The following is a 22,690-nucleotide window of genomic DNA, read 5'->3' on the forward strand; positions in this document are numbered from 1 at the left end:
AGGGACTTGTGCTCTCATTGGAAAAGACTGCTGTGTGTATATACCAGACAACACCAGTGAGGTAATAGTTGGTGCTAGCCACTTAGAACAAATCGCATTTCTTACCCACGAAGAGCCAAGTTCTTTATGGAAGTGGCTAAGTAACCTTTTCAATTTCTCTGGCATAGGAAACTGGTTGTTTCAGGGAGCCCTAACTCTCCTGTTTGGAATCCTAATAATTTTTGTATGTTTTCAGTTACTTTCCTGTTATATCCAAAATTGTGTCAGGCATGCTACACAGATAGCTGCCCCAAACCACAGTGCTAATTTGATGATTTTAAATATCACTGATGAACAAAGAGATAAAGAACGATTGATATGTGGAACCCAGTCATTGTTGGTCATTGCGTAGCTTGACCAAAAGGAGGGATTGTGAAAGTAGAATGAATTATATTGAAATTATAATTCATTAAAGAAATGCTACTTGAAGGGTTTGTTGAAATATAGTCGTCAGGAAGAGAAACATTAAGGAGTGTGAGACAATGGGTCCTCAAACTAATTAACTTAGAGCTCCTACTGAGCTAGGAGATTGGTAAACGTTAGTATGCAAATAAGATCTGTATGTATATTTGTCAGTTTCTACTTCCTTTTGTCTCTTATGTTAAATTGGCTTTGGCTTAGCTGTATAAATAAGTTATCTTGAGCCTCAGATCTGGGTGCATAGGCAAAGCGCTTTGCCAATAAACAGAGTGGTCTGACAAATTATGTGAGTCCTGAATCTGACTTTGACACCTCTCAGAGCTGCAAATGGAGAAGATGGGCTGTGGCAGGACAATCAGAAAGATCAATATGTCCCTGCCCTGCATGGAGCAGAGGTGGAGCAGGGGATGGGAATGAATGATGATTTACGGACAAGGAGGTTGGAGAAGGAGTGGCTGGGCCATGTCTACAGGGAGGGTCAGGGGCCAGGATTGGGGCCCTGAGTGTCACTGAGCTAATGAGAGAACAGGGACCAGAGCTGGAGGAACTGAATTCAGCTCACTGGGGGCTGCCACTCTGAGCCCTCAGCCTCATGGATTCAGGGCAAAGTGGCTTCTCCCTGGTAGTGTGGCTAGTGGTGGGTGCACACAGCCGGCCACAGCCTAACTCAGCAGGGACAGGAGTTCTAAGGAGAATCTCCCTTCTGGGTCAGGAGTACAGGGCCAATGACACACACCACACTGGGGACGGAATAACCACAGCAAAGGTAATAGAGAAAGAACAAGTTATAAAATATTTAGAGACATTAGGTGTATCCAAGTTGGCAGTGCCTGATGAAATCATCCTAGGGTACTTAAGGAATTAGCTGAAACAATCTCAGAACCATCAGTGATTATCTTAGAGAAGTCATGGAGCATGGGTGATATTCCAGAGACCTGGGGAAGGGCAAACATGGTAGCCATCTTTAAAAAGGGGAAGAAGGAAGACCTTGTTTATTATGAACCAGTCAGTCTAACTTCAAAACCTGGAAAGATGCTGGAACAAATTATTAAGCAATCAATCTGTGAGCACCTAGAAGATAAGAAGATCATTAGAAAGAGCCAGCATGGATTTGTCAAGAGCAAATCATGCCAAAGCAACCTCATTTCCTTCTTTGGCAGAGTTACTAGCTTCGTGGATGGGAGGAAGCAATAGACATGATGTATCTTGATTTTAGTCCTGTGTTCAACAGTCCCACATAACATTCTCATAAGCAAACTAGGGAAATGTGCTCTAGGTGAAATTATTATAAGCTGGGTGCACAACGGGTTGAAAGACCATCCTCAAAGAGTAGTTAGCAATGGTTTGCCATTAAAGCAAGAGGGTGTACCTAATGGTGTCCCACAGGGCTCAATTGTGGTCTGGTACTAGTCAATATTTTCATGAATGACTTGGAGAATGGAGAGTGGAAAACAGGCTTAGAGGAGGACACCAAACTGGGAGGGGTGGCAAGCGCTTTGGAGGACAGGATTAGAATTCAAAACAACCTTGACAAGTTGGGCAATTGGCCTGAAATCAACAGGACGAAATTAAATAGAGACAAGTGAAAAGTTTTTGTGGATACAGACTAACATGGCTACCCCTCTGATACTTGAAGTGCAAATAATTTCACTTAGGAAGGAAAAATCAAAGGCACAGCTGCAAACTGGGACTAACTGGCTAGGAGGGTCGTACTGCTGACAAGGATCCAGGGTTAGGGTGGATCACAAATTGCAGATGAGTCCCCAACACGATGCAGCTGTGAAAAAGGCTAATATCATTCTGGGGTGTATTAACAGGAGTCTTATATGTAAACCATGGAAGGTCATTCTCCTACTCTACTCAGCATTGGGGAGACGTCAGCTGGAGAACTGCGTCCAATTCTGGGATTTTAGGAAAGATGTGGACAAATTCGAGAGAGTCCAGAGGAGAGCAACAAAAATGATCAAAGGTTTCAAAAACCTAACCTATGAGGAAAGGGTTTTTTTTTAAAACGGGCTTTTTTAGTCTTGAGAAAAGACGACTGAGGGCACCTGATAACAGTCTTCCAATATGTGAAGGGCTGTTACAAAGAGGGCAGGGATCAATTGTTCCTCATCTTAGGGAAAAGTTTCTAACTGTAAGGGGAGTTAAGCTCTGTAATCGGCTTCCAAAGGAGGTTGTGGAAGCCCCATCTCTGGAGGCTTTGGAGACCAGGTGGGACAAACACCTGTTGGAGATGGTCTACATCAGTGCTTCTCAAGCAATCTGACGTGGGGGACCGGCAATTTTTTTCCCCAGTGTGCACGCAGACTGGCAGCTGATGGCTCACAGACCGGCACCAATCCGCGGACCACTGCTTTGAGTAGCACTGGTCTACACCGTCCTACCTCAGTGCACGGGGCTGGACTTCATGACCACTCCAGGTCCCTTCCAGCCTGACATGTCTCATTTTATAGAATCATGGGGGAGGGGGCGGCAGAAAGACCATAGGAGGTTAAAGGGAGGTTTAATGACAAACAGGAGATGGGAAATTTACAGAGATTTACATCAGCTTGAACGTTCCTGGTAAAGGGGAGATTTGCTGAGAAGTTGGGAGAATAGAAACTTCTTCCTTCCTTTTGAACAGTCCCAGTCTCTCTGCAGCAGGCAAAGAGACACAATCACATCTCATTTTGCCAGGGATGTTTTCGGCTGGAGACTTGGTGTGTGCCTGCCAGTATGAAGGAGACCTTGGGAGAATATGCACAGTGAGTGTGGTAAGCTTCACAGATCTTCATTGGCCCTATGATGTTGCAGGGAACACAGAGGCAAGGAGCTGAGGGGACACAGAGGCAAGGAGCTTGAAGTCCAGCCCCATGCACTGAGGTAGGACAGTGTAATTTCCCCTGGAGGTTAAAGAGTGTCTGGGTTGATCATTGCCAGAGGTATAGGTGAGTAACTGCTGATGGAACCATCGTTCTCGGTTCTCCTCCTTCGCTCCCACTTGAAACCTACCAATGAGAAAAGCAAATCAGTGACATTGCTAACGTACTTGGGGCATTTCATAATGTGTTTCTATTCCACGTTAGGGTTCTGGCTCAGAATGGGAAAGGGTGGGGTGCACTTAGATGGGACAGCAACAAGGGATAGCAAAGCAAGGAAGCCAGGAGGGGGCATTGTGGGTAGCTCAATAGGGGGCACGCTCCCCTGGGGAAAAGTGCTGTCTGCAATGCCCCCATGCATTGCTAGGGGGTGCTGTGTTGCAGGGAGCGGCGGCTCAGTAGGGGCTGTTCTTGCATCTTAATCAGCACTGACTCCAATGCACCAGCATAACACTAGGGGGTGCTGTGATGCAGGGAGCGGGGCACGGGGGGCTCTCCCCTAATAGTCAGTGCTGACCACAGTATCACAGTGTGGTGCTAGAGGGCGCTGTGCTGCAGGAAGTGGGGTGAGGGGGCTCCCCCCTGATAGTCAGTGCTGACCACAGTGCCAGAGTGCAGTGGTAGGGGGCGCTGTGAGGCAGAGAGAGAGGTAGTGTTGAACCCAATGCCCCAAGATGGCACTGTGCTGCAGGGAGCAGGGCCAGGGCCCAGTAGGGGGTGTGTCACAGCAGAGAAACCATAATAAACCTGGTCTGCTGCATGGAAGGGGAAACCGAGGCACACTACCTCATGGCATTGTTGGCTAAATGCCAAGTTACCTACACTCTAGAAAACATTAATATCTGCATTGAGTTAATACCAGTTAGAAAAGAAGACCGTTTAACAATACTGAACAGATACAAAGAGATGCTTTCTAGCATCCCAGAGGAGACACACTGGCTATCTTCTGAAATGACCAGACTGATCCACAAAGGGTTAAAAGATACACAGAACTTTACAAGAGCTCATGGGGGTAACATGACAATGCTTAGCAACACTTAGGAGTTGTATGGTCAAAGCCTAAAGAGGACCTTGGGTCCACTGCCACCGCATTAGTCAGTGACTAAAACTCCTGCAGTGAACGAAGAGGGATGGGGTGATGCTCTGTACCTCAAAGTAGCACCGTATTCACCACTCTCATACAATTATGATATGTTTGCTACAAAGTGTACTTTGTGAGGTATTATTTTAAAAGTCTTCATCGGTTGAACATTAATGTCCTGTTGGATTGCGTATGCTGTCATTGTATGGGAAGTTACGGAGTATTGCTGTGTGTGTGACTGAGATATGTTGTGAGGTTGGGAACACCCACAACCAGCCTTTCAGGTACAACAGTGGAGTAGCCAGGCAGTATTAATGGCTCATCAACACCCATCAAGGAAAGAATCCACTTTCCATAGACTGTATACAATGGAGACTGCTTGACCAATGGGGACCACCTGATCTTAGCAAGAAAGTATAAAAGAGGAAAAGTAACATCATCTCTTGGTCTCACTTCTAAAACACGTTTGGAGGACAAAGACCTTGAACTGTGGGAGGCAGGTCCCAGGCTGGAGAAGAGTCCTAGCCTGTGTACTGAGGATCTATAACCTGCTTGTACCATCTTCAGAGTGAGACACTGCTTGATTCAAATCCTGTTTAGTCTGTAGAACTTAGACTGTGAATTTATTTTTATTTCTTAAGGAACCAACTTTGATATCTGCACTTGCTCCTTATAATCACTTCGAAACCGTTTTTCTGTAGTTAATCATCTGTTCTATATTTTACCTAAAACAGTGTGTTTTGGTTCAAGTGCCTGGGGAATCTCAGCTCAGGTTACAAAGATGGGTGCACGTCCATTTCTGTTGACGAAGTGGGGAACGAGGTAATGAGCTTACCTTGGCCAGGCTTCTGACCAGTGCAAGATGATACTGCTGGGGGAGGAGGAGCTGGGGGAATTGGCTGGAGCCTCTCTTTTAATGTTTCATGGGTGCCTGGGAGATCATTCATGTACCTCAGTTGGGCGTGTCCCTGCCTGTGGATGGCTGTGTAAGTGCCGTGCCTGTCAGAGGTTTGTGGCTTGACAGCATGTCACAGTGTGAGAGCTGTAGCTCACGAAACCTTATGCTCAAATAAATTGGTTAGTCTCTAAGGTGCCACAAGTCCTCCTTTTCTTTTTGTGAATACAGACTAACATGGCTGCTACTCTGAAACCTGTGAGAGAGTGTGACGTTCGGTACCACATGGGAACACCCTACACCCCCATGTTCATCCTTATAAAATGATTGTGTGGTATCCAGTGCAAAGTTTGTCATGTCGGGTGTCTTCAGAAGGCTCATGATGTACTGAGCTTGGTTATTATAGTGATGTTGTAGTAATTGTATTAGTAATGTTATAGGTTATAATTTCATGTATATAGTTATGAGGCTGAAAATGTATCCTCATGGCTTAAAGCAAGCCCAGGCAAAAACTCTCTAAGAGCAGAGGGCCAGTTCACACCTCATCGAGGCATGTAGGGGACAAACCCAGCCCTACCTCACAGGAACAAAGGATGCTGGCCTAGGCAGCAACAAAAGGATCTGTTTGAGTGAGTCACCCCCCTTCCTTTGATCAGTTTGGGACTGCAATGAGGTAATGCTCACCTGACTCTGAAGGCAGGGGGCAAAGCCAAGATGGAAGAAAGAACATGCTAAAAGGGAGAGACGTTTGCCATGCTCTTCCTCTCTCTTCCACCTACATCTACAGATACGACCACCGCCATGCGACTGAAGCATGGGAGAACCCGGCTGAAGGGAAACCAGCCAGCCTGTGGTGAGAAGCATCTAAGGTTGTAAGGGCACTGAAAGTGTTAAGATCAGCTTAGAATGCGTTTTGCTTTTACTTCTTTTGCCCAAAGCTGACTTGTTATGCTTTGAGTTATAATCACTTATAATCACTCCTTCCCCTGCTCCCCCTATGTAATTTGCCCAGGACTCTGGCCATAAACTCCAGTATATCCCCAGACCTGCTGACCTGATTCTGTTGTCCTAAATTCCTCTACCCCAGCTGCTTCCATGAGATCTAGCATCTGCTTTTGCCCTTCCACTCATTTGTGCAGCTGACTTCAAGCTGCTGTGTTCCATCCTAGAGCTGGCTGCATCTCAGCCTAGAGCGAGTGATTGCTGGGTGACGTCTCATTGCACCTGTAGGCCCAGATACCCCACCCCAGAGTTGGCTGCATTTCAGCACCAGTCATGTGACCTCCTGTCAGTATTGCTTGAATGCCCACCATTCCTCACCCTGAGCTCTCCTCTGCGAGGCCCCCTGTGGGTGAGCTGTGTGCACGGTCATCCTGGATGCCTTGGTCCCAATCCCCATCCTGGCCTCTCTCCCCTGAAACACAATTCTTTGCACCTTATAACTACCCAATTACCCATGATCTATTGCAGCAGAGTCTCCCTCCTGTAAACTCCCCACACTCCTTTACCCCAAATTACCCACCGTCCTTTGCACTGAAGTCCTGTATTACCAAATCACTGATGAGCCCGTGAAAGGAAGTCCTGCTCTAGCCAATTACACAGAGTCCTTTGCAATAGGGTCTTGTGATCCTAAATTAATCTTGCAGGTGGAGGGGGGAGGAAGGAGAGGGACTGAGAGCTGCGGCGCCAGGTAGGGGTGAGCGCCCTGTGCTTCCGACATGGTGCCTGGGTCCCATTTCTCATCCCCATCTCTCTCCCTACGCACCTTTCTTCTTCCTCTTGTAGAAACAGATGAGAAGCAGCAGCAGAACCAGACCCACCGCGGCACCAACGCACCCAGCCGCCAGGGCGATGGGCAGAGACCAGGTAGCTACGAGAAGGGGAAAGGAGAGGTGTTAATCGCCAGCAATCGTATGGACAGGAGAACAGGGAATAGGCACCTACTACCTCCACTATACCCCAGACAGGGCAGGGAACTACGGGTGCCCTCCCCTATAAGGAAAGATTTTCTGCCTGCCAGATGCTTTTGGTACCAGCCATGGTGAAATGCTGCCACCTGTGTGTCAATCAGCGATACTGCAATAGGGGGGAATGGGTCTCCTTACTGTCCCCTATAAAGTTTGCAACCAAGGTCTCTCCTTGAAGGTAGCAGGGGCCTGCTGGTATGATACTGAGGTGGCTTCATTTTGGGGGGCTGTCAGGCGCATTTGGGGGCCTCACCCTTCACAGTGACGTTCACAGGCCAGTTTCTGGGGGATGGGACCATCTCCCATTCATGTTCTCCTGGTACCTATATTGTATATTGAACATGAGAGGCAGCAGAGGATGGGGCAGGGGAGGGGCGGCTATACTGAATAATGTGCACTAGGGGGCAGCAGAGGGTGGGGGCGGGGAAGGGGCGGCTATACTGTATAATGGGCACTAGGGGGCAGCAGAGGATGGGGCAGGGGAGGGGCGGCTATACTGAATAATGTGCACTAGGGGGCAGCAGAGGGTGGGGGCGGGGAAGGGGCGGCTATACTGTATAATGGGCACTAGGGGGCAGCAGAGGGTGGGGCGGGGAAGGGGCGGCTATACTGTATAATGGGCACTAGGGGGCAGCAGAGGGTGGGGCGGGGAAGGGGCGGCTATACTGTATAATGGGCACTAGGGGGCAGCAGAGGGTGGGGTGGGGAAGGGGCGGCTATACTGTATAATGGGCACTAGGGTGCAGCAGCGGGTGGGGGCGCGGAAGTGGCGGCTGTACTGTATAATGGGCACTAGGGGGCAGCAGAGGGTGGGGTGGGGAAGGGGCGGCTATACTGTATAATAGGCACTAAGGGGCAGCAGAGGGTGGGGGTGGGGAAGGGGTGGCTATACTGTGTAATGGGCACTAAGGGTAGTATAAGGAATGGCAGTTGAGTCAGGCAGCCATTCATTACACAGCTGCATCATTTCAACAACCGTTGTCCTTCAAAAGACAGCTGGGTGTGTGTGTTTCCCTGTTCTCCCCACTGCAGGACTCTGCAGTATAACTTCAATGGCATTTGGAGGTTTAATGGCAGCCTCACCCTTCATGGTGACGTTCACAGCCCGACTCCTGGGGGACGGGATCCACCTCCCCCTCACGTTCTCCTCATATACGCAGGTGAATTCCCCGGAGCTTGCAGGACCAGCCCTTGGGAAAGTGAGCATCATAGAATCCGTGCTGGACTCTTTGGTGCTGATCTCAGACCCCATTTCCCCGTGGATAATCTCAGCCCCGTCCTTGTAGAAGTGAAATCTCCACTCGCTGGCATCTCCAGGGGCTGTGCAGGTGAGGACTAAGGGGACCCCCTTGATCACCACCCCAGATGGGGGATCCAGGCTCAGCACCGGCAAGGGAAGGGGATCTGAGGGGAGGACAAAGTGGATGGGTCAGCAGGAGATCCAGATTGGGGAAACTGGTAAAAAGTCCACTCTACTGTATAATGGGCACTAGGGGGCAGCAGAGGGTGGGGTGGGGAAGGGGCAGCTATACTGTGTAATGGGCACTAAGGGTAGTATAAGGAATGGGAGTTGAGTCAGGCAGCCATTCATTACACTGCTGCATCATTTCAACAACCGTTGTCCTTCAAAAGACAGCTGGGTGTGTGTGTTTCCCTGGTCTCCCCACTGCAGGACTCTGCAGTATAACGTCAATGGCATTTGGAGGTTTAATGGCAGCCTCACCCTTCGTGGTGACGTTCACAGCCTGACTCCTGCGGGACGGGATCCACCTCCCCCTCACGTTCTCCTCATAGATGCAGGTGAATTCCCCGGAGTTCGCAGGACCAGCCCGTGGGAAAGTGAGCATCATGGAATCCATGCTGGACTCTTTGATGCTGATCTCAGACCCCATGTCTCCGGGGACAATCTCAGCCCCGTCTTTATAGAAGTGAAATCTCCACTCGCTGGCATCTCCAGGGGCTGTGCAGGTGAGGACTAAGGGGACCCCCTTGATCACCACCCCGGATGGGGGATCCAGGCTCAGCACCGGCAAGGGAAGGGGATCTGAGGGGAGGACAAAGTGGATGGGTCAGCAGGAGATCCAGATTGGGGAAACTGGTAAAAAGTCCACTCTACTGTATAATGGGCACTAGGGGGCTGCAGAGGGTGGGGGTGGGGAAGGGGTGGATGTACTGTATAATGGGCACTAGGGGCCAGCAGAGGGTGGGGTGGGGAAGGGGCAGCTGTACTGTATAATGGGCACTGGGGGTAGCAGAGGGTGGGGTTGGGGAAGGGGTGGATGTACTGTATAATGGGCACCAGGGGGCAGCAGACGGTGGGGACAGGGAAGGGGCGGCTGTACTGTATAATAGGCACTAGGGGGCAGCAGAGGATGGGGGCGGGGAAGGGGCAGCTATACTGTGTAATGGGCACTAAGGGGCAGCAGAGGGTGGGGGCGGGGAAGGGGCGGCTATACTGTATATTAGGCACTGGGGGCAGCAGAGGGTGAGGTGGGGAAGGGGCGGCTATACTATTTAATGGGCACTAAGGGGCAGCTGTACTGTGTAATGGGCACTAGGGGGCAGCAGAGGGTGGGGTGGGGAAGGGGCGGCTATAATGTATAATAGGCACTAGGGGGCAGCAGACGGTGAGGTGGGGAAGGGGCAGCTATACTGTATAATAGGCACTAGGGGGCAGCAGAGGGTGAGGGTGGGGAAGGGGCGGCTATACTGTATAATAGGCACTAGGGGGCAGCAGAGGGTGAGGGTGGGGAAGGGGCGGCTATACTGTATAATAGGCACTAGGGGGCAGCAGAGGGTGGGGTGGGGAAGGGGCGGCTGTACTGTATAATAGGCACTAGGGGGCAGCAGAGGGTGAGGGTGCGGAAGGGGCGGCTATACTGTATAATAGGCACTAGGGGGCAGCAGAGGGTGAGGTGGGGAAGGGGCGGCTGTACTGTATAATAGGCACTAAGGGGCAGCAGAGGGTGGGGGTGGGGAAGGGGCGGCTATACTGTGTAATGGGCACTAAGGGTAGTATAAGGAATGGCAGTTGAGTCAGGCAGCCATTCATTACACAGCTGCATCATTACAACAACCGTTGTCCTTCAAAGGACAGCTGGGTGTGTGTGTTTCCCTGTTCTCCCCACTGCAGGACTCTGCAGTATAACTTCAATGGCATTTAGAGGTTTAATGGCAGCCTCACCCTTCATGGTGACGTTCACAGCCTGACTCCTGGGGGACGGGATCCACCTCCCCCTCACGTTCTCCTCATAGCCGCAGGTGAATTCCCCGGAGTTCGCAGGACCAGCCCGTGGGAAAGTGAGCATCACGGAATCCGTGCTGGACTCTTTCGTGCTGATCTCAGACCCCATGTCTCCGGGGACAATCTCAGCCCCGTCTTTATAGAAGTGAAATCTCCACTCGCTGTCATCTCCAGGGACTGTGCAGGTGAGGACTAAGGGGACCCCCTTGATCACCACCCCGGATGGGGGATCCAGGCTCAGCACCGGCAAGGGAAGGGGATCTGAGGGGAGGACAAAGTGGATGGGTCAGCAGGAGATCCAGATTGGGGAAACTGGTAAAAAGTCCACTCTACTGTATAATGGGCACTAGGGGGCTGCAGAGGGTGGGGGTGGGGAAGGGGCGGCTGTACTGTATAATCGGCACTAGGGGGCAACAGAGGGTGGGGGCGGGGAAGAGGTGGCTGTACTGTGTAATGGGCACCAGGGGGCAGCAGAGGGTGGGGGTGGGGAGGGGGCGGCTGTTCTATATAATGGGCACTGGGGCAGTAGAGGGTGGGGGTGGGGTAGGGGCGGCTATACTGTATAATGGGAACTGGGGCAGCAGAAGGTGTGGGCAGGGAAGCGGCGGCTCTACTTTATAAAAGGCTATCAAGAGAGTAGCAAGAAGGGTTTCTTCAGGGATGTTAGCCACAAGAAGAAAGTCAAGGAAAGTGTGGGCCCCTTACTGAATGAGGGAGGCAACCTAGTGGCAGAGGATGTGGAAAAAGCTATTGCACTCAATCCTTTTTTGCCTCTATCTTCACAAACAAGGTCAGCTCCCAGACCGCTGCACTGGGCAGCACAGCATGGGGAGGAGGTGACCAGCCCTCTGTGGAGAAAGAGGTGGTTCGGGACTATTTAGAAAAGCTGGACGAGCACTAGTCCATGGGGCCGGACGAGTTGCATCCGAGAGTGCTAAAGGAGTTGGCGGATGTGATTGCAGAGCCATTGGCCATTATCTTTGAAACCTCATGGCGATCATGGGAGGTCCCGGACGACTGGAAAAAGGCTAATGTAGTGCCCATCTTTAAAAAAGGGAAGAAGGAGGATCCTGGGAACTACAGGCTGGTCAGCCTCACCTCAGTCCCTGGAAAAATCATGGAGCAGGTCCTCAAGGAATCCATTCTGAAGCACTTAGAGGAGAGGAAAGTGATCAGGAACTGTCAGTATGGATTCACCAAGGGTAAGTCATGCCTGACTAATCTAATTGCCTTCTATGATGAGATAACTGGCTCTGTGGATGAAGGGAAAGCAGTGGACATGTTGTTCCTTGACTTTAGCAAAGCTTTTGACATGGTCTCCCACAGTATTCTTGCCAGCAAGTTAAAGAGGTATGGGCTGGATGAATGGACTATAAGGTGGATAGAAAGTTGGCTAGCTTGTCGGGCTCAAGGGGTAGTGATCAATGGCTCCATGTCTATTTGGCTGCAGGTATCAAGTGGAGTGCCCCAAGGGTCGGTCCTGGGGCCGGTTTTGTTCAATATCTTCATTAATGATCTGGAGGATGGTGTGGATTGCATTGCACCCTCAGCAGTTTGCAGATGACACTAAACTGGGGGGAGAGGTAGATACGCTGGAGGGTAGGGATAGGATACAGAGAGCCCTAGACAAATTAGAGAATTGGGCCAAAAGAAATCTGATGAGGTTCAACAAGGACAAGTGCAGAGTCCTGCACTTTGGACGGAAGAATCCCATGCACTGCTACAGACTAGGAACCGAATGGCTTGGCAGCAGTTCTGCAGAAAAGGACCTAGAGGTTACAGTGGACGAGAAGCTGGATATGAGTCAACAGTGTGCCATTGTTGCCAAGAAGGCCAATGACAATGACAATGAATTGGCTGTATAAGTAGGAGCATTGCCAGCAGATCGAGGGATATAATCGTTCCCCTCTATTCGACATTGGTGAGGCCTCATCTTGAGTACTGTGTCCAGTTTTGGGCCCCACAGTACAAGAAGGATGTGGAAAAATTGGAAAATGTCCAGCAGAGGGCAACAAAAATGATGAGGGGATGGAGCACATGAGTTATGAGGAGAGGCTGAGGGAACTGGGATTGTTTAATCTGCGGAAGAGAAGAATGAGGGGGGATTGGATAGCTGCTTTCAACTACCTGAAAGGGGGTTCCAAAGAGAATGGATCTAGACTGTCCTCAGTGGTGGCAGATGACAGAACAAGGAGTAATGGTCTCAAGTTGCAGTGGGGGAGGTCTAGGTTGGATATTAGGAAAAACTTTTTCACTAGGAGAGTGGTGAAGCCCTGGAATGGGTTCCCTAGGGAGGTGGTGGAATCCCCTTCCTTAGAAGTTTTTAAGGTCAGGCTTGACAGAGCCCTGGCTGGGATGATTTAGTTGGGGACTAGTCCTGCTTTGAGCAGGGGGTTGGACTTGATGACCTCCTGAGGTCCCTTCCAACCCTGATATTCTATGATTCTATGATTCTATGGGACAGGATAAGGAATGCAAGTTGCATTGAGGGGGCATTTATTTCACCTCTGCGTCACCCCAACAATCGTTCTCCTTCAAAAGGCAGCTGAGTGTGTGCACAGGTGCCCATGTGTGTCCCTTTGCCCCCTATTTGAGGAAGCACTGAATATATCTTGCATTGGATTTGAGTCTCTAGGGCATCCTCACCCTTCACGGTGATGTTCACAGGCCAGCTCCTTGGGGACGGGACCCACCTTCCGCTCACATTCTCCTCATACCCGCAGGTGAATACCCCGGCGCTGTTGGGACCAGCCCGTGGGATGCTCAGCACAGAGACATTCCTAGAGCTGGTGCCAGGCTCCTTGATGCTGATCTCAGACCCCACATCCCCAGGGACAATCTTTGCTCCATCTTTGTAGAAGTGAAACCTCCATTCGCTGGCAGCCCCAGGGGCTGTGCAGGTGATGAGCAGAGGGAAACCTTCGTTCACCTCTCCTGATGGGGGATCCATGCTCAGCACTGGTCGTGGAGGGGGATCTGCGGGGAGCAGCAACACGGAGAGGTTAGCACGGGAACCACAGTGCTGAGTGTGGAAAAGCAGTGGCTATACCAGGGCTGGCCAACCTGAGCCCGAGAAGGAGCCAGAATTTTCTAATGTACATTGCCAAAGAGCCACAGTAATACGTCAGCAACCCCCCATCAACTCCCCGTTTCCCCCACTCCCAGCTCCTCCCACCCACCGGCAGCCCCACCGATCAGCGCCTCCCCTCCCTTGCCGCACCTCGCCATCAGCTGTTTCCTGGTGTGCAGGAGGCTCTGGAGGAGACGGGAGAGGAGCGAAGGCAGGGCAGGCTCAGGGGAGGGGGCAGGAAGGGGTGGAGTGGGGGAAGGGGCTGTGGCAGAGCCAGGGGTTGAGCAGTGAGCACCCCCCCGACACGTTGGGAAGTTGGCTCCTGTAGCTCCAGCCCCGGAGTCGGTGCCTAGACAAGGAGCCGCATGTTAACTTCTGAAGAGCCACATGTGGCTCCGGAGCCACAGCTTAGCCACCCCTGGGCTGTACTGTACAATGGGCACTAGGGGCAGCAGAGGGTGGGGGTGTGGAAGGGGCGGCTGTACTGTATAATGGGCACTAGGGGGCAGCAGAGGGTGGGGGCGTGGAAGGGGTGGCTTTACTGTACAATGGGCACTAGGGGCAGCAGAGGGTGGGGTGGGGAAGGGGCGGCTATACTGTATAATGGGCACTAGGGGGCAGCAGAGGGTGGGGGCGTGGAAGGGGCGGCTGTACTGTATAATGGGCACTAGGGGGCAGCAGAGGGTGGGGGCGTGGAAGGGGTGGCTATACTGTACAATGGGCACTAGGGGCAGCAGAGGGTGGGGGTGGGGAAGGGGTGGCTATACTGTATAATGGGCACTAGGGGCAGCAGAGGGTGGGGGCGAGGAAGGGGCGGCTATACTGTATAATGGGCAGTAGGGGACAGCAGAGAGTGGGGTGGGGAAGGGGCGGCTATACTGTATAATGGGCCCTAGGGGCGGCAGAGGGTGGGTGTGGGAAGGGGCGGCTATACTGTATCATGGGCACTAGGGGGCAGCAGAGGGTGGGGGTGGGGGAGGGGCGGCTATACTGTATAATAGGCACTAGGGGGCAGCAGAGGGTGGGGAAGGGGCGGCCATGCTGGGTGGCACTGTTTGAGAGCCAAATATTTTGTTGCCTTACTGAGTTATTGGTTGCGGTGTGTGTGTGCGCTGTAGGAAGTGTTGTTTGTATGTAGGGGTTGATTTAATTCTCTAGGGCAGCCTCACCTTTCAAGGTAACAGTCACAGCCTGGCTCCTGGTGGACAGGATCCACCTCTCACTCTGTTTCTCCTCGTACTGACAGGTGTATTCCCCGGTGCTGTTGGTGTCAACTCGCGGGATGCTGAGCACAGAGACTGTCATTGAGCTAGTCCTGGTCTCCGCGGTGCTGATCTCAGACCCAGCGTCCCCAGGGATGATCTTGGCTCCATCCTGGTAGAAGTGAAACCTCAGCTCTCTGGCGTCCCCGGGGGCTGTGCAGGTGATGAGTAGGGGGTGCCCTTCACTCACCACTCCAGACATGGGATCCACACTCAGTGTCGGCTCTGCAGGGGGGTCTGAACGGGGCAGCAAAGGGTCGGGGTCAGCCAGGGCAGGAGATGGAGGAATGTGAAAATGTGGTTCGGAGAATGGAACAGATGCATCTTCCCTCCCTCCAGGACTTTGAACAAGTTGTTGGAGCTGGAATTGGGAATTCCTTCCTCAGAAAACTGCCTTGGGGGGTTGCTAGCCATTGGGTTACTGTGTTGGGCAGCCATGCTCCTGGAACCCTCTGGGTCTTGGTTTTTATTGGACAACTAAGACTGGTGGCCATGTTGGTAGCTATGTTTGGGCAATCAGGCTCTTTTCAGTTGGGTAGGAATGTTGGATTGCCATGTTGTTGGCAGCTGAACAGCCATGATGGGTGGCCATTTTAGAAGTTGGGCAGTAAGTTGGGTGGCCATGTTGTTGCCAGTTGGGCAGCCATGTTTATTTTGTCGAGTGTGAGCAGCCATTTTGGATGGGCATGTTAGTATTTGGGCTGCCATGTTGGGCTGCAAAGTTGTTGCTAGTTGACCGGCCATATTTACTGGCCATTTTGCTAAGTGTGTGACTCCATATTGGATGGGCATGCTTGCCTGCTATTGGGCAGCCATACAGTTGCCAGTCGGACAGCCTTGTTAGGTGTCCATGATTCGAGAATGAATGGCTGGGAAATAACCCATGAAAGATAAACCATGGCATATATTACCTGCTCCTGACAGACAATGGGGCAGACAGACCCGCCTCCATAATGGCATGACTTTGACAGTCATTGACATTCAAAAGATAAGTGTGTGTGTGCATGCGTGTGTAAAAGCAAGAACAAAGGGAGAAGCGTGTCTCTTGATATTTAAATAGCTACATTGTGGTGTACAGAGATAGATAGAGGGGGGTATGGAGAGAAGGAGAGAGAGAGAGAGTATGGGGATAGATAGATAAATAGATAGATACAGTAACTTCTTGCTTAAAGTTCATAGAATCATAGAATATCAGGGTTGGAAGAGACCTCAGGAGGTCATCTAGTCCAACCCCCTGCTCAAAGCAGGACCAATCCCCAATTTTTGCCCCAGATCCCAAACGGCTCCCTCAAGGATTGAATTCACAACCCTGGGTTTAGCAAGCCAATGCTCAAACCACTGAGCTATCCCTCCCTCGGCATAAGTTGTAGTTATGTTCCAGAAAAATGCTTCTTTAAGCAAAGCGATGTTAAGCGAATCCAATTTCCCGATAAGAATTAATGTAAATAGGTGGGGTTAGATTCCAGGGAACTGTTTTTTGCCAGACAAAAGACTATATATATACACACACACACAGTGTAAGTTTTAAACAAACAATTGAATACTGTACACAACAAAGATGATTGTGAAGGTTGGTTGAGGTGATGAAGCCAGAGGGTGGGATATTTCCCAGGGAATCCTTTACTGCTAAATGATGAACTAGCACTTGGCTGAGCCCTCAAGGGTTAGCACATTGTTTTTAATGTAATCTCACACTCTACAAGGCAGAAGGGATGGAGGGAGGAAACACAACAGACGCAGGGCAGTGACTGCAAACATTCCCTGCCGAAACTGAACGTTATGATGAACCCAGGCTATCCCACTGGAGAGCATCACTCGCTCCACTTTCCAAAGTGCCAGGTGGTGCATGTGTGTGTGAGAGAGAGAGACAGACACACACACACTGGGTGTGTGTGAGAAAGAGAGAGAGACACCGTGTGTGTGAGAGAGAGAGACGCGCATTGCCCCTTTAAGTACACTGACTCCATTCTAAGTACATTGCCTTTTTAAGTAGATCAGTAAGTTGAGACAGCAGCCGCTGCCAGCAAGTTCCCTCCGTCCTGAGCCCTGTCGTGTGTCCGTCCCCCCCCCCGCGTGGCGATGGGGGCCAGGAGCAGGGGCAGGAGCGGGAGCGGGAGGAGGGGACACCCTGACATCAGCAACACTCTCCCCGCCCCCAGAAAGCAAGGCAGAGGGCAGGAGCAGAACAAGGCAGTGGCGGGGAGGGACACCTGAACTGCCGGCAATTGGTAGCGTGCTGGGTGGCTGCCACCCAGGAAACTTAGGGGAGCCGATGGGGGGGCTGCCGGCCCACCCTGGCTCCGAGCCCCCACCAGCTCCACCGACTGCTCTCCCTGCAAGCAGTGGACAAAGCAGGCGGCTGCCAAACAGCGTTATAAGGGAGCATTGCGCAGCTTTAAACCAGCCTGTTCTCTACGAGATCAGCCACGTCACATCGTTAACTGGGGATGGTCAAGGAGGAGTTCCTGTAGATCAGGGGTCTCAAAGTCCCGGCCCACGGGCCGTCTGCAACCCAAGATCCTCCCCATTGTGGCCCGCGGGGCTCCAGCAATTTGGAGGCGGGTCTCTCCCTTGGTCCCGCCTGCTACCCTCCCCCTGGGCGTCCCCCTGGCGATTTAAAATGGCCCGGGGCCCCGCCCACCATCGGCAGCGGCGGCTCCACATGGCTGCCTGACCCTCCCTGTGGCCCCGGGGTGGGGCCTCCGCATGCTGCCCCTGCACCCAATGGGAAGCTGCAGGGACGGTGCCTGAGGGCAGCAGCGCATGGAGGCCCCCTGGCCCATCCCGCCTTGGAGCCCCAGGTAAGCGCCGCACCCCCCAACCCCCTCCCAGAGCCTGCACCCCTCCCCCCTGCTCCTGCACCCCCACTCCCTGCCCCATCCCAGAGCCTGCACCCCTCCCCCCTGCTCCTGCACCCCCACCCCCTGCCCCATCCCAGAGCCTGCTCCCCAGAACCTCTCCCCCACCCAAACTCCCTCCAAGACCCCAACCTCTCACCCCTTCTGCACCCAAACTCCCTCCCAGAGCCTGTGCCCTGCACCCCAATCCTCTGCCCCAGCCCAGAGCCTCTAACCAAACTATGTCCCAGAGCCGGCATGCCAGTCCCCCTCCCCCACCCAAACTCCCTTCCAGACCCCAACCTCTCACCCCTTCTGCATCCAAACTCCCTCCTAGAGCCTGCACCCTGCACCCCAATCCCCTGCCCCAGCCCAGAGCCTGCACCCCAGAACCCCTCCCCCACCCAAACTCCCTTCCAGAGCCCAACCTCTCACCCCTTCTGCACCCAACCCCCTCCCCCCACCCAGAGCCTTAGGCAGGTGGGAGGCAGAGTTGGGGGGGCGGAGTTTTGGGCGGCATGAGTGACATTATTGTCCCACTGGAAGGATTTGAGGACTGGCACCAGTGCTAAGGTAAATTGAGTTGGAAACCCCTGCTGTAGCTCGTGTGACAAAGTCAGGCTGGACAGCTGCAGGAGGGGCTGGGAAAACAGGTGTGTCAGCCCTAGAATGGGAAAGGCCCTTTTTCCTACAAGCTGGGAAGGGATTACTTCAGGTCAATTAGGGACACCTGAGTCCAGTTAAGGGCTGCCTGAAACCTGTTAAAACCTCTCTCCGGGGAGGGGGAGAAGTTTGCTTCCATGCATTATAGACTTGTTTCCCTTTGTTTGGCAGAGGAGCACTCCTCAGGCCTGCCCCGAGGCCGACCGGGAAAGCTCTGAGAAACAAACCCCGAAGAGGGAAGACAGACACGCTCCAGAGTGGGGCTGACTTACCCGAGGCCATGTCCCTGCCAGAGGAATCATAGAATCATAGAATATCAGGGTTGGAAGAGACCTCAGGAGGTCATCTAGTCCAACCCCCTGCTCAGAGCAGGACCAATCCCCAATTTTTGGCCCAGATCCCTAAATGGCCCCCTCAAGGATTGAACTCACAACCCTGGGTTTAGCAGGCCAATGCTCAAACCACTGAGCTATCCCTCCCCCCGGGAGGAGGGAGCACTAAGTCCAGCAAGGCAAAAGGGGTGCCTTGCCACAATAGATTGTTAGATAGATAGACAGACAGACGGACGGACCTCACCTTTGACTCTGATGGTGATCCGGTTGCTCTCCCCGGAGTGGACGAAATGACCAGGCTTGCCCGTGTAATAGTTACAACTGTACGAACCCGCAATCCGTGGCTCGGTGATGCTGAGGTTGTAGGTGTGTTTCCACCCGGAGGACACCTTGGCTGAAACAGCCCATCCCATGTTGCTGTAGTATTGGAATACCGACACCCGACCCTTTGCAGGGGGAGCAGAGCATGTGAGGCCCACGGTGTCTCCAAGGAGGTATTCAACCTTCTGGGGATGCACGGAGAAGGCTGGGGCTGGGTGGTTAGCTGGGGGACCAAGGTTCCATTAGCACCGGCTCATAACCCACCATGGGGTCATGGGATTCAAGCAGAATCTCGGCATTTGTTAAAAAGAGATGAAAGAGTGGTGAAGGAGGAAATCTCAAGATGGTGACTTGACTGTGACCTTCCTGAGTCTGCCCAGGGCCTGAGCCCCTCGCTGTGAGAAGGGGCAGCTGCCCTGTGTGTGACAGGGCTGAGGTGGACACGGCACAATCTCTCCCCCCTTGGGAAGGTGGAGGGAGGCCATCCCGCATCAGCTCCCCTCAGGGCTGCCCCGTGGCGTGATGCAAGGTACAAGAGAAAGAGGAGCTGGGAACTCCAAATAGATGTGGGGTCAGGCCACTTCCTCTCTGAGCGGAAGCGTTCACAATGTGCAGGTTTCCTCCACCAGGGGAAGTGTGCTGGCTCAGCTGGTCCCAGAGCTGAGCTCATCATCATTAGCCCTGAGTTCCTCTCCACCCAGGTCCCCACAACCCCCCACCCCCGCCAGTTTATGGCTCCCTCCCCTGCAGAAGGCAGGGGGGCACCCATCTTTCATTGCCTGGTGGGGGCCTCTCTGCTGGGACCTGGACGGAGACCCACCCAATTCATCTCACCTGCTCTGGGACAGGAACGGTGTTAGTCGAAATGAACTGGGGCCGGCCAGGCATAAGGAGCAAAGAGGGAGTTGGAGACCTCTGGACTCAGCTACCCCCTACCTGCACTTCCACATCTCACAGCTTCAAAGGGGGGAAATACCCCACCCCGGCTCCCAAGACATTCCTACCCCCAGCAGTGGCATCTCAGCAAGGACCGGCATCAGCATTACCTGCAGGGGACACCAGCCGGGGAAGGAGCTGGAGAGAGGCTGAAAGAGAGAGAAGAGTTGATGAGACCTCCAAGTACACAAGAGATGGGATGCTGGGGAGAATGGGGGAGGTGAGTACCAGGAGAAGACAGACAGACAGACAGGGAAGTCACTCACCCAGCACAGGCAGAAGGAGAGTTAGCGCCATGCTGAACGGGTCCCTCTGGGGCTGGGAGCTGTGTTCTCAGCTCAGCCACCAGCTGTGTCTCCCTCCAGAAGGGTGACTGACCCTTCTGCTTTGTCCGTCCCACGAGATGGACAATCCCATGACAGGATGCGTTGCTCATCCCTCGGCCCTCCCTCCCTCCATCCCATGATCTCTGAGAAGTCACAGGCTCCAACCCAACACAGGAAATCCTGGCGCAACCACAATCTCGGCCTCTTCCCCTCCACAGCCCATCTATTCGCTTCCAGATGCCACCGGCCCTTGTTCTGTGGACCATCCACACACCTTTTCCTGCTGCCCCCTCCCAGCTCCAAGCTCCTGAGCTTGTATTTCCCACTCTGCAATCCAGCAAGTGTCCCTGCGCTAGGCTCCCAGCTCCTCGGCCGTCACCTCTCTTGGGTGGAGATGCACATCTCTCACCCTCCCGTGTGGGGATTTTCCTGGCTGCACGGTCTCCTGCCTTCACTGGGACTTCTCCGGCGAGTACCTCTGTCTATAGCTGGGTTTGCGCTGCCTTCCTCTCAGAGTCTATAAACAACACAATTGCTAGCGGTTTCCAGTGATCACACAGCACTTTCTAACCAAGCCCACTGCGTCCTGAGGGGGAAGCACTACTGGGGAAACATTTCAAAGCAACAAAAGACCCTCCACGCATGCTAATAGGCTCACCGGAGATCAACCCACCCATCCCCACCCTGGCTCTGGCCGGTGTCAGTCTTTCCAGCCCTCAGACCCTTGGCCTGGCCTCTCTGCTTGGACCTGGATTCCTCTGTGGACCGGAGCTCCTCTCCTTTAGCTGGGGCAGAACCAACTAAGCCCCAAGCCTGTTGTCAACCAAGCTATTTATCCACTGTCCTTTCTTCGTAGGCTCATCTTGGGAGAATCCAGTTTGAACCAATATTTGGGAGCATCTTCTGTGGTGGATGGGGGGGGTATGTCTCTGAAGTTGTTACAACCTGTTCTTAGTTCCTGGGTGAGCTGTGGTTACCCCTCCCTCCATGGGACTACACACAGTAATATCTCCCAGAGATAGAGCAGAAAAGTGTCCCATTTCCATCTCCGCGGTGCCCGGACCCCTTACCAGTAACGATCCAGTCCAGATTGGAAGACATCAGGAGGTGGAGAATTGACCTCTTCCCTTAGGAGTGCGTTCTAATGGCTGATCACCCTAAGCGGTGCCTTATTTCCAATTTGTATTTATCTGGTTTCAGCTATTTAGAAAAGCTGGACGAGCACAAGTCCATGGGGCCGGATGCACTGCATCCGAGGGTGCTAAAGGAGTTGGCGGATGTGATTTCAGAGCCATTGGCCATTATCTTTGAAAACTCATGGCAATTGGGAAGGGTCCCGGATGACTGGAAAAAGGCTAACGTAGTGCCCATCTTTAAAAAGGGGAGGAAGGAGGATCCGGGGAACTACAGGTCAGTCAGCCTAACCTCACTCCCTGGAAAAATTACGGAGCAGGTCCTCAAGGAATCAATTCTGAAGCACTTAGAGGAGAGGAAAGTGATCACGAACAGCCAGCATGGATTCACCAAGGGCAAGTCATGCCTGACTAACTTAATTACCTTCTGTGATGAGATAACTGGTTCTGTGGATGAAGGGAAAGCAGTGGATGTGTTGTTCCTTGACTTTAGCAAAGCTTTTGATATGGTCTCCCACAGTATTCTTGCCAGCAAGTTAAAGAAGTATGGGCTGGATGAATGGACTATAAGGTGGATAGAAAGCTGGCCAAATCATCGGGTTCAATGGGTAGTGATCAATGGCTCCATGTCTAGTTGGCAGTTGGTATCAAGCGGAGTTCCCCAACAGTCGGTCCTGGGGCCGGTTTTGTTCAATATCTTCATTAATGATCTGGAGGATGGCGTGGATTACACCCTCAGCAAGTTTGCAGATGACACTAAACTGGGAGGAGTGGTAGATACGCTGGAGCGTAGGGATAGGATACAGAGGGCCCTAGACAAATTAGAGGATTGGGCCAAAAAAAAGCTGATGAGGTTCAACAAGGACAAGTGCAGAGTCCTGCACTTTGCACGGAAGACTCCCATGCACTGCTGCACACTAGGGACTGAATAGCTTGGCAGCAGTTCTGCAGAAAAGGACCTAGGGTTACAGTGGACAAGAAGCTGGATATGAGTCAATAGTGTGCCCTTGTTGCCAAGAAGGCTAACGGTATTTTGGGCTGTATAAGTAGGAGCATTGCCAGCAGATCGAAGGATATAATCGTTCCCCTCTATTCAACATTGGTGAGGCCACATCTGGAGTTCTGTGTCCAGTTTTGGGCCCCACACGACAAGAGGGATGTGGAAAAATTGGAAAGCGTCCAGCAGAGGGCAACAAAAATGATTAGCGCACATGACTTATAAGGAGAGGCTGAGGGAACTGGGATTATTTAGTCTGCAGAAGAGAAGAATGAGGGGGGATTTGATAGCTGCTTTCAACTACCT

General features: G+C 52.4%; 1 protein-coding gene across 3 annotated transcripts; it reads right to left on the bottom strand.

Annotated features, from left to right (window-relative positions):
* Positions 1-1,294: 1,294 nt before the first annotated feature.
* Positions 1,295-20,314, bottom strand: LOC140896649 (Fc receptor-like protein 5). 3 transcript variants are annotated; one of them, XM_073308591.1, is made up of 10 exons: positions 20,195-20,314; positions 20,039-20,077; positions 18,916-19,215; positions 14,747-15,076; positions 13,154-13,483; positions 10,448-10,768; positions 8,987-9,307; positions 8,347-8,667; positions 7,062-7,166; positions 1,295-3,449 (listed from the first exon to the last, which is right to left on the bottom strand). In XM_073308591.1, exons 1-10 carry the CDS (start codon positions 20,223-20,225, stop codon positions 3,352-3,354), a joined length of 2,196 nt encoding a protein of 731 aa, XP_073164692.1. In that variant the 5' UTR covers positions 20,226-20,314; the 3' UTR covers positions 1,295-3,351. The 3 variants fall into 3 exon arrangements, with proteins under 3 accessions (XP_073164692.1, XP_073164691.1, XP_073164693.1); XM_073308590.1 differs by lacking the exon at positions 1,295-3,449 and adding an exon at positions 3,457-6,144; XM_073308592.1 differs by lacking the exons at positions 1,295-3,449; positions 8,347-8,667 and adding an exon at positions 3,457-6,144.
* Positions 20,315-22,690: the final 2,376 nt, after the last annotated feature.

This window comes from Lepidochelys kempii, chromosome 13 (genome assembly GCF_965140265.1).
Source record: "Lepidochelys kempii isolate rLepKem1 chromosome 13, rLepKem1.hap2, whole genome shotgun sequence".
Classification (NCBI taxonomy): Eukaryota; Metazoa; Chordata; order Testudines; family Cheloniidae; genus Lepidochelys; species Lepidochelys kempii.

Coding starts and splice junctions, on each gene's coding strand:
- LOC140896649 (XM_073308590.1), bottom strand. CDS start 20,225: ATGGCGCTAACTCTCCTTCTGCCTGTGCTGG. Junction 9,308..10,447: donor TGTGAACGTCACCATGAAGG/GTGAGGCTGCCA, acceptor TCCTCCCCTCAG/ATCCCCTTCCCTTGCCGGTG. Junction 7,167..8,346: donor TGTGAACGTCACCATGAAGG/GTGAGGCTGCCA, acceptor CCCTTCTCGTAG/CTACCTGGTCTCTGCCCATC.